The sequence below is a fragment of the Salmo salar genome, chromosome ssa03 (genome assembly GCF_905237065.1).
Source record: "Salmo salar chromosome ssa03, Ssal_v3.1, whole genome shotgun sequence".
Taxonomy (NCBI): domain Eukaryota; kingdom Metazoa; phylum Chordata; class Actinopteri; order Salmoniformes; family Salmonidae; genus Salmo; species Salmo salar.
In genome coordinates this window covers 71,952,553-71,967,035 of record NC_059444.1, presented here as the reverse complement: position 1 = coordinate 71,967,035, position 14,483 = coordinate 71,952,553, and the positions used below count along the sequence as shown (strand labels likewise).

At 46.6% G+C, this 14,483-nt stretch overlaps 1 protein-coding gene across 1 annotated transcript in view; it reads right to left on the bottom strand.

The window, feature by feature from the left end:
• Positions 1 to 8,289: 8,289 nt before the first annotated feature.
• Positions 8,290 to 14,483, bottom strand: part of LOC106601533 (voltage-dependent calcium channel gamma-2 subunit) — a 60,225-nt gene continuing 54,031 nt past the window's right edge. The window contains exons 3-4 of the mRNA XM_045715265.1: positions 11,828 to 11,968; positions 8,290 to 9,648 (exon numbers count right to left, since the gene is read on the bottom strand). Of these exons, the coding sequence (XP_045571221.1) occupies positions 9,116 to 9,648; positions 11,828 to 11,968 (674 nt within the window). The 3' untranslated portion in view covers positions 8,290 to 9,115. The remainder of the gene's footprint in view (positions 9,649 to 11,827; positions 11,969 to 14,483) is intronic.

The following is a 14,483-nucleotide window of genomic DNA, read 5'->3' as shown; positions in this document are numbered from 1 at the left end:
AAAAAATAGAAAACTTGAGCGTGCATAACTATTCACCCCCCCCCCCCAAAGTTAATACTTTGTAGAGCCACCTTTTGCAGCAATTACAGCTGCAAGTCTCTTGAGGTATGTCTCTATCAGCTTGGCACATCTAGCCACTGGGATTTTTGCCCGTTCTTCAAGGCAAAACTGCTCCAGCTCCTTCAAGTTGGATGGGTTCCGCTGGTGTACTGCAATCTTTAAGTCTTACCACAGATTCTCAATTGGATTGAGGTCTGGGCTTTGACTAGGCCATTCCAAGACATTTACATGTTTCCCCTTAAACCACTCAAGTGTTGCATTAGCAGTATGCTTAGGGTCATTGTGCTGCTGAAAGGTGAACCTCTGTCCCAATCTCAATTCTCTGGAAGACTGAAACCAGAATGCCAAGAATGTCCTTGTATTTAGCGCCATCCATCATTCCTTCAATTCTGACCAGTTTCCCAGTCCCTGCCAATGAAAAACATCCCTACAGCATGATGCTGCCACCATCAGGCTTAACTGTGGGGATGGTATTCTTGGGGTAATGAGAGGTGTTGGGTTTGCGCCAGACATAGCATTTTCCTTGATGGCCAAAAAGCTCAATTTTAGTTTCATCTGACCAGAGTACCTTCTTCCATATGTTTGTGGAGTCTCCACATGTCTTTTGGCGAACACCAAACGTGTTTGCTTATTTTTTTCTTTAAGCAAGGGATTTTTTCTGGCCACTCTTCCGTAAAGCCCAACTCTGTGGAGTGTACGACTTAAAGTGGTCCTATGAACAGATACGCCAATCTCCGCTGTGGAGCTTTGCAGCTCGTTCAGGGTTATCTTTGGTCTCTTTGTTGCCTCTCTGATTAATGCCCTCCTTGCCTGGTCTGTGAGTTTTGGTGGGCGGCCCTCTCTTGGCAGGTTTGTTGTGGTGCCATATTATTTCCATTTTTTAATAATGGATTTAATGGTGCTCCGTGGGATGTTCAAAGTTTCAGATATTTTTTTATAACCCAACCCTGATCTGTACTTCTCCAGAACTTTGTCCCTGACCTGTTTTGAGAGCTCCTTGGTCTTCATGGTGCTGCTTCCTTGGTGGTGCCCCGCTCTTAGTGGTGTTGCAGACTCTGGGGCCTTTCAGAACAGTTGTATATATACTGAGATAATGTGACACTTAGATTGTACACAGGTGGACTTTATTTAACTAATTATGTGACTTCTGAATGTAATTGGTTGCACCAGATCTTATTTAGAGGCTTCATAGCAAAGGGGGTGAATACATATGCACGCACCACGTTTCCGTTTAAACATTTTTAGATTTTTTTCAAACAAGTCATTTTTTTCATTTCACTTCACTAATTTGGACTATTTTGTGTATGTCCATTACATGAAATCCAAATAAAAATCCAGGTTGTAATGCAACAAAATACAAAAAACACCAAGGGGGATGAATACTTTTGCAAGGCACTGTAGTTACAGTCTTGTCTCGTCGCTGCAACTCCCGTACGGACTCGGGAGAGGCAAAGGTTGAGAGCTGTGTGTCCTCTGAAACACAAACCAACCAAACCACACTGCTTCTTGACACAATGCCCACTTAACCCGGAAGCCAGCCACACCAATGTTTCAGAAGAAACACAGCACACCTGGTGACCGTGTCAGCATGCACTGCACCCAGCCCACCACAGGAGTCACTAGTGTGTGAAGGGACAAGGACATCCCTGCCAGCCAAACCCTCCCCTAACCCGGACGACGCTGGGCCAATTGTGTGCCGCCCCATGGGTCTCCCAGTCGCGGCCGGCTGTGACAGAACCTGGACTCAAACTCAGAATCTCTAGTGGCACAGCAACACTGTGATGCAGTGCCTTAGACCACCGTGCCACTCGGGAGGCCCTGCCTCTGCTCTTCTACTGTAATGATGTTTTATTATTTTTTAAACTGGTGTGTTATGTAGGTTTGTCTCAGATAACCTGGTATGTAATTGTAGTGCCAGTCAGAGCAGTAAGGTTGTTTGTTGTTGTCCTGGGTTGGACTGGGCTGGGGCTTTGGGGCTGGGGCTTTGGGGCTGGTGCTTTGGGCCTGGAGCAGTGGAACCTCCAGTCTAGTGCAGTGGGTGTGGGCCCCAGGCCTGAGGCAGCAGCTGTTAGTAGTGGGACTGAAGCCATCTAGCCAGGGAGCATGCTGGGACAGGAGAGAGGAGGGCCAAGCATTGTGTGAGTGTGTGTGTTTGTGCACGCTCGTGTGCCTGTGTGTAGGTGTGTGAGGGGTGCCCTGGCCTGGCCTGGCACATAGGCTGGCAGAGAGTCAGTGTTGTCCTGCAGGGTGAGGGAACTGACTGTGGCAATATGGCAGGGAGTCTGACAGCCAGGGAGACAGACCATCAGGGAGGACCTCACACTCAGGATCAGGTCCCATGGAGAGGATGGGGTCAGGAGTCTGTCTGTCTGAAGGAGGCCCTGACTCCCCCGTCCCTCATCCAGCAGGTAATAGAGGGACGATACAGTATTATATTTCAACATGCTGAAACATGAACTGTTGGAGACAGTTAAAGAATAAAAACAAGGAAGCTCATTAGTAGATGGCGGATCACAAATCATACACCTATATATGTGAAAGGCATGTGTGGTTGCAAAATGTCATATTGATTAACTTCTGTTTTCAGTCTCTGTTGGTGCAGTTGAACCATCTTGCAACGGAGAAGATCAACCTCAAGTTCATCGACACCACCTCCAAGTTTGGCCACGGCCGTTACCAGTGGAGGAAAAGAAGGAGTTCATGGTGCATTTTAGTCTAATGTCGCTTTACTTTCAACATTTAGAGACAGTGGGTCACAAATCATACAATCCTTTATGGGGACCAGAAGGACTGACTGGGGACTTTGACAAGCTTAGTGACAAACGCAATGTGAACATGATGAGAAACTATTTCACTGCTGCTATTTGATCAATGTTGTATTATTATCTTTAAGATATTCACAATCGAATAATAGTGACAGGGGGTACTTTGTAAGCCCGGTTTTGACAAAAGGGGAAGATTTGATGATAGCCTTCAGACATTTAGAGGACAGCTGTAATGAGAATACCTAAGGCCTTAGCCTGAGCTTGCCAGAATAGACTGCAGCTCCAATGCACCCCTGCACTGTGGCATCAGTATTCCAAGCCCGTTCCCATGGACACAGCTTTCCTTTCTTCCCCAAGCTTATAGTAGCAGGAGTGCCCTTCTCCCTGCATGAAGTACTGCCTCTCACCGCCAGAGTGCAGGATGGGTAGGATATCATGGCCCATTTCCCCCATTGCCTTTTTAAAATCCCTGTCATGCTGTCTAGTGGTTCTACTGGTTCTTCATGAGGAACCTGTTTCTTTTCTACTACTGTTTCAAACGCTTTTGTGAAAGTACAGATTGCGCACTTAACTATTGTTTCCTCCCTCTGTTTTGAGTATAGCGGTTGTTGTGACGATGTAGTGATTTTTGAATTTGTCATTTTGAACTCAGTGTTCGTTTGTTCTCGTGACATGTCCTATAGAGGAGCCATGCCTAGCTATCTGTAGCCTCTCACCTCTCCCTGACCCAAAAATAACCTAGGTGAGCGCAGTCAGCAACTCTCTGGTCAGCATAAACAAGAGGCTATCTCTCTCTCTCTCTCTCTCTCTCTCTCTCTCTCTCTCTCTCTCTCTCTCTCTCTCTCTCTCTCTCTCTCTCTCTCTCTCTCTCTCTCTCTCTCTCTCTCTCTCTCTCTCTCTCTCTCTCTCTCTCTCTCTCTCTCACACACAGTCTTGTACAGCTAACCTTATGGGGTCACTCTTCAGCTGAACAGTTTCCAGCCGTGCCCAACCGAGCCCTTCTCTTGCGGTGGCCTTTTCATTGGGGATAAGAGGCGAGTCTTCAGGTGACGTGCCTGACGGTCCCATGGGGTGCTCTGTCCCAGAACACTGGCTGCTAAAGTCAGATAAAGGTCATTGTTGATTTGATGCGAGGTTATGTAACCTTGGAGACTGCTGTACTTAGACCAAAGACAGCCCAGAGAAGAGGATGGTCTCTTAGTATTCCCAGCCAGAAGGGGACAGTATGTTCCTCCGGCCTCATCTCCCCCCACACACTTCTCTGATCACACAGCACTGCAGAGAGACACACCAGGCACTTTGATCACAACACCGGGAGAGAGAGAAAAGGAAATGGAGGGATAGAGGGAGAGGTACACAGAGAGAGGGAGACACTCAGAATGAGAGGCTAATTTCTTGCATGCTAAAATGCAGATATTGACACACAGTAGGAGAGGGGAGAAACAGCAAAAGGGAGGATAGAGAGAGAGAACCACACACACAATTAGAGTGTGAGAAATCTTTCCCTCCTCTGGCTCCATTTCAGATATGACACTTTGTAACCTTCAGCGACAGAGCATGGGAAACCCAGCCTATGATGTGAGCCGTGTAGCTGGATCCTTGCTCTCCTCTCACTGCGGTGGGCGAGGAGAGTTAACCCTCCATGACGTCACCACGGAATGTCCAACTCTGTCAGGCTGCCAAGAAAGGACTTGACTCTTCAAGGGCACGTCTAGCCACTCCAGACTCTAACTCTCCACTGTCAGGATGGGAGACGGGGATAGAGGGATGAAGAGAGGATGGCTGTTGAAGCCACAGAGAATCCAGTGGTAAGGAGCTCATTAGGAGTGTGGCCCACAAATGCATCTTCCCCCGCAGTGAGCTGGGACTCTCGTATGGACGGACACCACCGCCACGCTGTCAATTACATTTCAGTGATGTCAACAGCACTTCCCTCCTTTCATCACATATCCTGCATTCTAAGACAGAGAGAGAGAGAGAGAGAGATAAAGAGAGAGGGATGGGTGAAGAGGGAAGGAGAGATAGAGGGAGAGAGATGTTCTGCATTCAAGAGAGCAAGCAAAAACAACAGAAGAGGGAGAGAACATAGAGAGACAGACAGAGAGAGAGCGAGAGGAAGAGGAAAGAGATGAGAACGTAGAGGAGAGGGGGCATATAAGTGGGAAGAGGCATGGTGATAGCAAGAGTCAATGGGGGAAGACGGGTGGGAGAAGGGAGGAGATAGTATGTGAGTGTGTAAGTCACAGAGGGATAGAGAATGAGAAATTGTGCAGGAGAGGCAAATTAAGGACAAGCATGTCAGCCAGACAAGATGGAGGAAGTGAGAGAGGGAGGGACAGAGACAGAGATGAAAGAGAGAGGGAGAACGTCCATTCCCAAAACATAAAAAACTTGTGTGTGTGTGTACGGCTAGTATGACTCGATGTGGCTTCATGGTAATGTCAGTATCTCCTCTCCTCCACTTAGGATTTAATGTAACCCAGCCTTGTAAAATGGCTGCTCCTTATGAATTCTGAATAAAAATGCCTATACTGTACATAAAAAGCCCTATTCATTCAGAGTGCTTCGTGGACACATTCATAGACACATTTATGGAGAGAAGCTTTTGTCAGTGAACTCAGATAATACAGTGAATCAAGATCTCAGCACTTTGTCTAATAGAAAGAGTTTGGGGTCTTTTTCTTTTCCCCATGAACCTGCTGGTCCTTTAATTTGAATGGAGTTTGAGCCCAAATAGATTGCAGATGGCTCATTGCTCCCACACTGCACAGAGACCATAATAGGATCCCTTGAAGTTATCAGCAAAGTTAGTGCTAGTAGTAAAATACAATAATAAAAAAAAAATTGGGCAGGGACTCTGCTGTCCTAGCATCAGGGAGTAATGGGACAGAGAAGGGCTTTGACTGGCCTGTGCGGGAGCTGATCCCATACTCTTCATTGGCTCTCCTGGAGATCCATTTCATGAGCCATGCTGGACAGAGAGACACTATATTACTCCCTCTTCATGAGCCATGCTGGATAGAGAGACCACTATATTACTCCCTCTTCATGAGCCATGCTGGATAGAGAGACCACTATATTACTCCCTCTTCATGAGCCATGCTGGATAGAGAGACCACTCTATTGCTCCCTCTTCATGAGCCATGCTGGACAGAGAGACCACTATATTACTCCCTCTTCATGAGCCATGCTGGATAGAGAGACCACTATATTACTCCCTCTTCATGAGCCATGCTGGATAGAGAGACCACTATATTACTCCCTCTTCATGAGCCATGCTGGATAGAGAGACCACTATATTACTCCCTCTTCATGAGCCATGCTGGATAGAGAGACCACTCTATTGCTCCCTCTTCATGAGCCATGCTGGATAGAGAGACCACTATATTACTCCCTCTTCATGAGCCATGCTGGACAGAGAGACCACTATATTACTCCCTCTTCATGAGCCATGCTGGATAGAGAGACCACTATATTACTCCCCTCTTCATGAGCCATGCTGGATAGAGAGACCACTATATTACTCCCTCCTCATGAGCCATGCTGGATAGAGAGACCACTATATTACTCCCTCTTCATGAGCCATGCTGGATAGAGAGACCACTCTATTGCTCCCTCTTCATGAGCCATGCTGGATAGAGAGACCACTCTATTGCTCCCTCTTCATGAGCCATGCTGGACAGAGAGACCACTATATTACTCCCCTCTTCATGAGCCATGCTGGATAGAGAGACCACTCTATTGCTCCCCTCTTCATGAGCCATGCTGGATAGAGAGACCACTATATTACTCCCTCCTCATGAGCCATGCTGGACAGAGAGACCACTATATTACTCCCTCTTCATGAGCCATGCTGGATAGAGAGACCACTATATTACTCCCTCTTCATGAGCCATGCTGGATAGAGAGACCACTATATTACTCCCTCTTCATGAGCCATGCTGGATAGAGAGACCACTATATGGCTCCCTCTTCATGAGCCATGCTGGATAGAGAGACCACTATATTACTCCCTCTTCATGAGCCATGCTGGATAGAGAGACCACTATATTACTCCCTCTTCATGAGCCATGTTGGACAGAGAGACACTATATTACTCCCTCTTCATGAGCCATGCTGGACAGAGAGACCACTATATTACTCCCTCTTCATGAGCCATGCTGGATAGAGAGACCACTATATTGCTCCCTCTTCATGAGCCATGCTGGATAGAGAGACCACTATATTACTCCCTCTTAATAAAAAATACACAAACACAGCCAGTGTTGCCACAGCCTCAGACCCTTTGGTTCCACTCAGAGGGCTGCTATTACGTGTCTGCCTCACACACTCACGTGTGCTCACATAAACACACACACGTTCATGCTTGCCACACACACACACACACACACACGCACACCTCATTGCAGAGAAAAACGGGTGCATCAGGTCCTGAAAGGGATGCTTTTAGGGCGGTCGTGTAGAAAGGTGTCGTATATCATTTCTACATGGATAGCTCCAGCTACAGAGTCCTGGTTTTATTGCAAACCTGTGTTCCTTTTTCAGGAATGTCATGTCCTAGAAAGACACCACGCGGTGATGTGTCTTATGTGCTGTTTTATCTTTACAATCATGGTTTCTCCCATACTGTAGCCTAAAGACAGAAACATGCTTGTTAACACAAGTGTTAGTACATGGTAGAGAGTAGAGACACACAGAGAGACAGTGTGAGAGTGTATCAGAAACATAGAACAAGGGTGTTAAGTGTAAGGATACAGTAGGTTAGAGACACAGTGAAACAGGCTGATTTGTTCTCCTAGGATTGGTATTTTATTCATCAGGACTTGATGCATCCAAGTAAAGGATAATTCGGTTTTGGCACCTTTAAAGATTTCATTTTCAATTTCAACAACACATTGAAAATCAAAAGAAACAAAGAAATGACTAAGGCTGTGTGAATTTGAAAAATAAAATACATACATATATATATATTTATATAAAGAATTAAACCAAACCATTTAAAAAAATCTGTTTTTGTTCAATGTAGATTGTTTGGTTTCTTTCACAAAAGCATAAGATAAAATGAAGTAAATAAAAAAACATAAGAGAAAAAATACTCATGAAACATTACTAGTTTAAACGTTGGCGTCATCACTTTTTTCCCCTTCTAATTATCATTATCCTTTAAAACTTAAGTTTCTCAAGAGCAGATTTGCTGTAATTTTATAGCATGCATTTAATTTCAGAAAATTTAATTCACTTAGCTTCTCTTGTACTATTTCATATTTATCTTGTTGCTTGCCTTCTACGCAAGTATTTATATTTGTATTTGGCGTCCTCTTCTTTTCCTCCCCCTCTCCTCCTTCTTTTTTCTTCAAGAAGTCGTGTTTGGAGTCTTTTTTTCTTGGTGTGAACTTTGACCCCATTGTTGTTGTTGGTGGTTTCTCTTGAGGGGTTCAACACTCCCATGACGACCCCCCCCCCCCCCAAAAAAAAAGAAAGCGAACAGGGACTCAGAAAAAGGCGAGAAGGTTCTATTAAAATAATCTCTATTTTTCTACTGTTGACTGTCTGCGTCTGTCTCTCGTCATGTTTCAGCAGCTCCGTAGTGTAGTGTACCTACAGTACTTTCTCTCTGGCTCTGTCATCCTTCCAGCAGATCCTAAAAGAGTCTTTTCTCGTGTTACCAACAGCACTTAGTTTAATTTACTTGTTTGTTTTTTTGCTTCAGTAAAGTCTGTATCTCTTGATTATTAACTTAATAATTTATTTATAAAAGTAATACACATATAGTACCTTTGTTAGAGTTTACAGACTGGGCTAATTCTTACTGAATCCCAAGCTGCAAAAATTCACAGTTTTAATGCAGAAAATAAATAAATGAATAAATATGACAACAAATCAGAGGCATATGGCAGGTGGTATGATGGGAAAGTACAGCAGCTTGTTGCACCACCAAAACTGTGGAGCCAAACTGTCAAAACCAAAAGGTTATGAAATCATGAATAGAATTTAAATCATAACCCTCCCTTTCAGTGCCCCACCCTCATCACGCATCCCCACCCATAAAAATTACTCAGTCTCTAAGGACAATCTGCCCCATTCTCCCAGTACTACCATTTACTCCAAAGGAACTCAACAAACCCCTTTAGACTCTCTCAACAATGGTAGATGGGAAAATCATGCAGTTGAATGAAATAAAATCATCAATCTCTATAAACATGGAAACTCATCCTGGCCTATGGTATATTAGAGACCTGGGTGGGGGCCTCCCTGACTCCGCTCCCCCGGGCTCTGCTCTCAGGGCTCCCTCATACGGGCGTGGTGCGGCGGTTGGCTGTGTTGGTGTTGGCCGAGTCTTTTTCCTTCTGAATACAGTTGTGGACCTGCAGGAAGGTATGGTCCCTCTCCGAGTTGTAGGTGGCGGTCGGCGTGCCCCCGGCCTTCAGGGTGTCCCGGGGCAGCGTGTACATGGAGATCTCTGTAGAGGGTAGCGCGCTGAAGCCCTTGAGGCCCACAGGCGAGGTGTCGCGGGAGTGCGAGGGGTCTGTGGACCGGGAGGAGGAGCGCGAGCGGTGCCGGTAGCGGTAACGGTAGGATGGGATGCGTGTGATGGCCGAGGCCTGGAGGTAGTCGGCAGCCCTGGCCCCTGCCCGGAGCTGCCGATGGCGGTCGATGAACATGTGAGCTGCCAGGACGCCCACCATCTCGGCCATTATGAAGGACAGGGCTCCGAAGTAGAAGGACCAGCCGTAGGAGTAGCTGTTCTTCTTTGAGTCGCTCTTAGAGGGGTCCCCTGCGTTGGCTGATATGTACACAATGATCCCGATGATGTTACTCAGGCCTGAGGGAGTGGGGGGTGGAGGGTTGGGGAGTTGGAGGGGCGGGATGAGAGAACAGAGGAATAATGTAATCGGTTAAGACAGGACATTTACCTTTTCTAGGCAAACCACATATGCAGTAGTCCTCCGTGAACCTGTTCTACAACTGATTGCATCTATCCACCACAGTGAATACGCCATTACCAAGACAAACCTTTTGAGACAAGTGCCACGGATTCACCAAAGGATAATGTACATAAATACTGAACTTCTCACTGTTTTAAAAATAGGACTGAATACGACCCAGAAATATGACCCAAGCCAGAGCCTCTGCCCTTATAGTGTTTAAGAACAAAGACTGAGATCCAGAGTCAGATCAGTTGGGACAGCACATAACATGATCACACATGTGATTCACATAGCGATCACAACCTATGATAGGGATAATAATCATATACTCATATACACTGAGTGTACAAAGCATTAGGAACACCTGCTCTTTCCATGACATAGACTGACCAGGTGAATCCAGGTGAAAGCTATGATCCCTTATTGATGTCTCTGGTTAAATCCACTTCAATCAGTGTAGATGAAGGGGAGGAGACAGGTTAAATAAGTATTTTTAAGCCATGAGACAGTTGAGACATGGATTGTGTATGTGTGCCATTCAGAGGGTGAATGGCCAAGACAAAATATTGAAGTGCCTATGAATGGGGTACAGTTGTAGGTGCCAGGTGCACCGGTTTGAGTGTTTCAAGAGCTACAACGCTGTTGGATTTTTCACACTCAACAGTTTTCTGTGTGTATCATGAATGGTCCATCACCCAAGGGACCAGCCAACTTGACAGAACTGTAGGAACATGGGCCAGAATTCCTGTAGAACACTTTCGACATCTTGTAGAGTCCATGCCCCGTCAAATTGAGGCTGTTCTGATGTTGAGGTCTAAAGTTTTGTACACTCAGTGTATATATATCTACTTTGACTGTAGCGTTTGTCACGGGGAGAGAGAAGTGTGTGACACAGTAGAGCTGGGATGATGGATCATTGGGAAAGTATGTCAGGGACACCATATTTTTAGAGTTGAATCCCAATGGGTAGCTTCTAGCCCAGCACCCAGATCAGGAGAAAATAAGTGGATAAAGAGGGAAGAATGGAGTGTGTGACTTGTGGCTGCTGCTGAGTGGAGGCTGAGAGCTGACTGAGGAGTTGCAGTACTGGGGATGACCAGCAGAGAGAGATAGACTGCTTGTGCACTGCACTTTAGCTGGATTAGTCAACAGTCTCTTCTTTGCTGGATTTACATCCATCTGTACAACTGTTCTGTGTAAGTGAACCATAATAACATTTCATGTTAGTGACTAAAAAGTAGTGACTGAAAACATTTGCATTTGTGTACACTTTGTATCAATGAAACCAACTCATTTAAAGCTAGTCTCCCTAATTTAACCCCTACTGTCCCTCTCCACCATAGTAACTGTTTCTCTCTTTCTTTTTCCCAGTCTTCCTTCCTCTCTTCCTCTACCTGCCCTAGACACACACCCCTTCCTCTCTCTCTTCCCCTCTCTTCTCCTCTCTCTTCCTCTCTCTTCTCCTCTCTCTTCCTCTCTCTTGTCCTCTCTCTTGTCCTCTCTCTTGTCCTCTCTCTTCCTTTCTTTCTTCCACTCTCTCTTCCTCTCTCTCTTCCTCTCTCTCTTCCCCTCTCTTCTCCTCTCTCTTCCTCTCTCTTCCTCTCTCTTGTCCTCTCTCTCTCTTCCACTCTCTCTTCCTCTCTCTCTTCCTCTCTCTCTTCCTCTCTCTTTTCCTCTCTCTCTCTTTGTTTCTTTCTTCCACTCTCTCTTCCTCTCTCTCTTCCTCTCTCTCTTCCACTCTTTCTTCCTCTCTCTCATCCTCTTTCTCTTCCTCTCTCTCTTCCTTACTGTCTTCCACTCTCTCTTCCTCTCTCTTCCACTCTTTCTTCCTCTCTCTCATCCTCTTTCTCTTCCTCTCTCTCTTCCTTACTGTCTTCCTCTCTCTCTTCCTCTCTGTCTTCCTCTCTCTCTTCTACTCTTTCTTCCTCTCTCTCATCCTCTTTCTCTTCCTCTCTCTCTTCCTCTCTCTCTTCCCATCTCTCTCTTCCTCTCTCTCTTCCTCTCTTTCTTTCCCTCGTTCTTCCTCTCTCTCTTCCTCTATCTCTTCCTCTCTCTCTTCCTCTCTAGACTCACCTGCAGACACAAAGAAGATCCCTGCGCTGAGGATGATGTTGTGGCGTGACTTGTAGAACTCGCTGGCAGCTATACACAGGCCTCCCATGAAGAGCAGGATGACACTGAGGATGGGGAAGATGCTGGAAGCTCGTACCGCACCTGAGAACAGATAGAGGACAGGAGAGGAGGAGAATAAAAGAGAGGGCGGACAGGGGGGTTATATAGGGATAGAGAAGAAGAGAGAGATAGGATAAATAAAATGGTAAATATAGAGAGAGAGATAGGAGAGGAAGAATAAGAGCGGAGAACAGTGAAAAATGAGGGAGAGAGAAGAGAGATGTGGCTCCCTATCTGAGCCACATCATAATCAACACTGCATCAGCGCTGTGAAAGTCTTGATCAACACCAGCCAGTGAGTGTATCTCCTCAGTGAGCCTCTGTTACCCAACGTTATGTAATCACGCCACCTGACTACACACAGCACAACACAACACTCAGTTAGCACACACAGCTCCCCAGATTGGAGCGTTGCATTACGCCATGTCATGTAGTGCAAATGACATTAACTCCACCAGAGCTCCAGGGGCCTAGCCTGTGGGGTAATGGGGGGCGATGCTCTTCAAACCAAGCTCACGTCCTTGGCTGATACTGGTACGGATGACAGAGCAATAACTAAAGGGTTTAGGTACTGATGACAGGGCAATAACTGAAGGGTTGAGGTACTGATGACAGAGCTAGAACTGAAGGGTTGAGTTTCTGATGACAGAGCTAGAACTGAAGGGTTGAGGTTCTGATGACAGAGCTAGAACTGAAGGGTTGAGGTACTGATGACAGAGCTAGAACTGAAGGGTTGAGGTACTGATGACAGAGCTAGAACTGAAGGGTTGAGGTTCTGATGACAGAGCTAGAACTGAAGGGTTGAGGTTCTGATGACAGAGCTAGAACTGAAGGGTTGAGGTACTGATGACAGAGCTAGAACTGAAGGGTTGAGGTACTGATGACAGAGGTAGAACTGAAGGGTTGAGGTACTGATGACAGAGGTAGAACTGAAGGGTTGAGGTACTGATGACAGAGCTAGAACTGAAGGGTTGAGGTTCTGATGACAGAGCTAGAACTGAAGGGTTGAGATACTGATGACAGAGCTAGAACTGAAGGGTTGAGGTACTGATGACAGAACTAGAACTGAAGGGTTGAGGTACTGATGACAGAGCTAGAACTGAAGGGTTGAGGTACTGATGACAGAGCTAGAACTGAAGGGTTGAGGTACTGATGACAGAGGTAGAACTGAAGGGTTGAGGTACTGATGACAGAGCTAGAACTGAAGGGTTGAGGTTCTGATGACAGAGCTAGAACTGAAGGGTTGAGGTACTGATGACAGAGCTAGAACTGAAGGGTTGAGGTACTGATGACAGAGCTAGAACTGAAGGGTTGAGGTACTGATGACAGAGCTAGAACTGAAGGGTTGAGGTACTGATGACAGAGCTAGAACTGAAGGGTTGAGGTACTGATGACAGAGCTAGAACTGAAGGGTTGAGGTTCTGATGACAGAGCTAGAACTGAAGGGTTGAGGTACTGATGACAGAGCTAGAACTGAAGGGTTGAGGTACTGATGACAGAGCTAGAACTGAAGGGTTGAGGTACTGATGACAGAGCTAGAACTGAAAGGTTGAGGTACTGATGACAGAGCTAGAACTGAAGGGTTGAGGTACTGATGACAGAGCTAGAATTGAAGGGTTGAGGTACTGAGGAGCATTAAGGTGTTGAGGATGGAACCCACAGGTGAGACTGAATGTCGTGCTGAGGTCTATAGAGCATAGAGGAAATACTTCAACCTCCTCAGGTCACCCTTGCTCATCCTTCCTTCCTTCTTCCTTATGCCTCCCTCCTCTCTCACTCCCCCATCCTCCCTCTCCTCATATTCTCTCTCTCCTGTTTAACATGCACACTTAAACTTTCATCAGGCTGGTTACATTTTTTCCACCCCTTTTTCACTACTTCACCTTGCCTCTCTGCGCGGCTGCCACCTCAGCACTTTCCCCAGCTTCTCCCCAAAATGCTGACGCCGTCGCCAGGGCTGGGTGGCTGCGTGCTGAACTTTGCCGCCTGCACCCCCGCGGGGACCCGGGGCTCCTGGCGGCCCAACTGCCTTCCCTGCCTACCTGCTGCCCGCCTCCCTCCCTTCCCCTCTCATCCTTCCCCCATGTCCTAACGCGCCACATCACACATCACACAGCCTCCAATCCCCTCCATGCACGGTAGGGGAGAGGAGAGCCACGGTGAGCCCACAGGCACCCTGGGAGATGGCAGTAGCAGCAGCAGGCCGACAGCTGAGGAGGACTGGGCCAAGTGGTGGCCACGGCTGGCTGGGTCACCATCACTCACTCACCCTCCACTGGGCCCACAACAGTAACTACAGTAAGACTGGAGACAGGAGAGACTGAGGAGGCCCTGTAGGGTACTGAGGATGGATGTTCATCAAGACTGTATTGATACTGTATGTGGTTGTGGAGTTATGTATTACTAGTCGGAAATGTAATTTGTGTTTTATGCCATTATTATTTGAAATGCTGTATCTCTTTCTTCATCTCTCTCTCTCTGTCTCTCTGTCTCTGTCTCTCTCTGTCTCTGTCTGTCTGTCTCTCTCTCTCTCTCCCTCTCTTACCCTCTCCCGCTC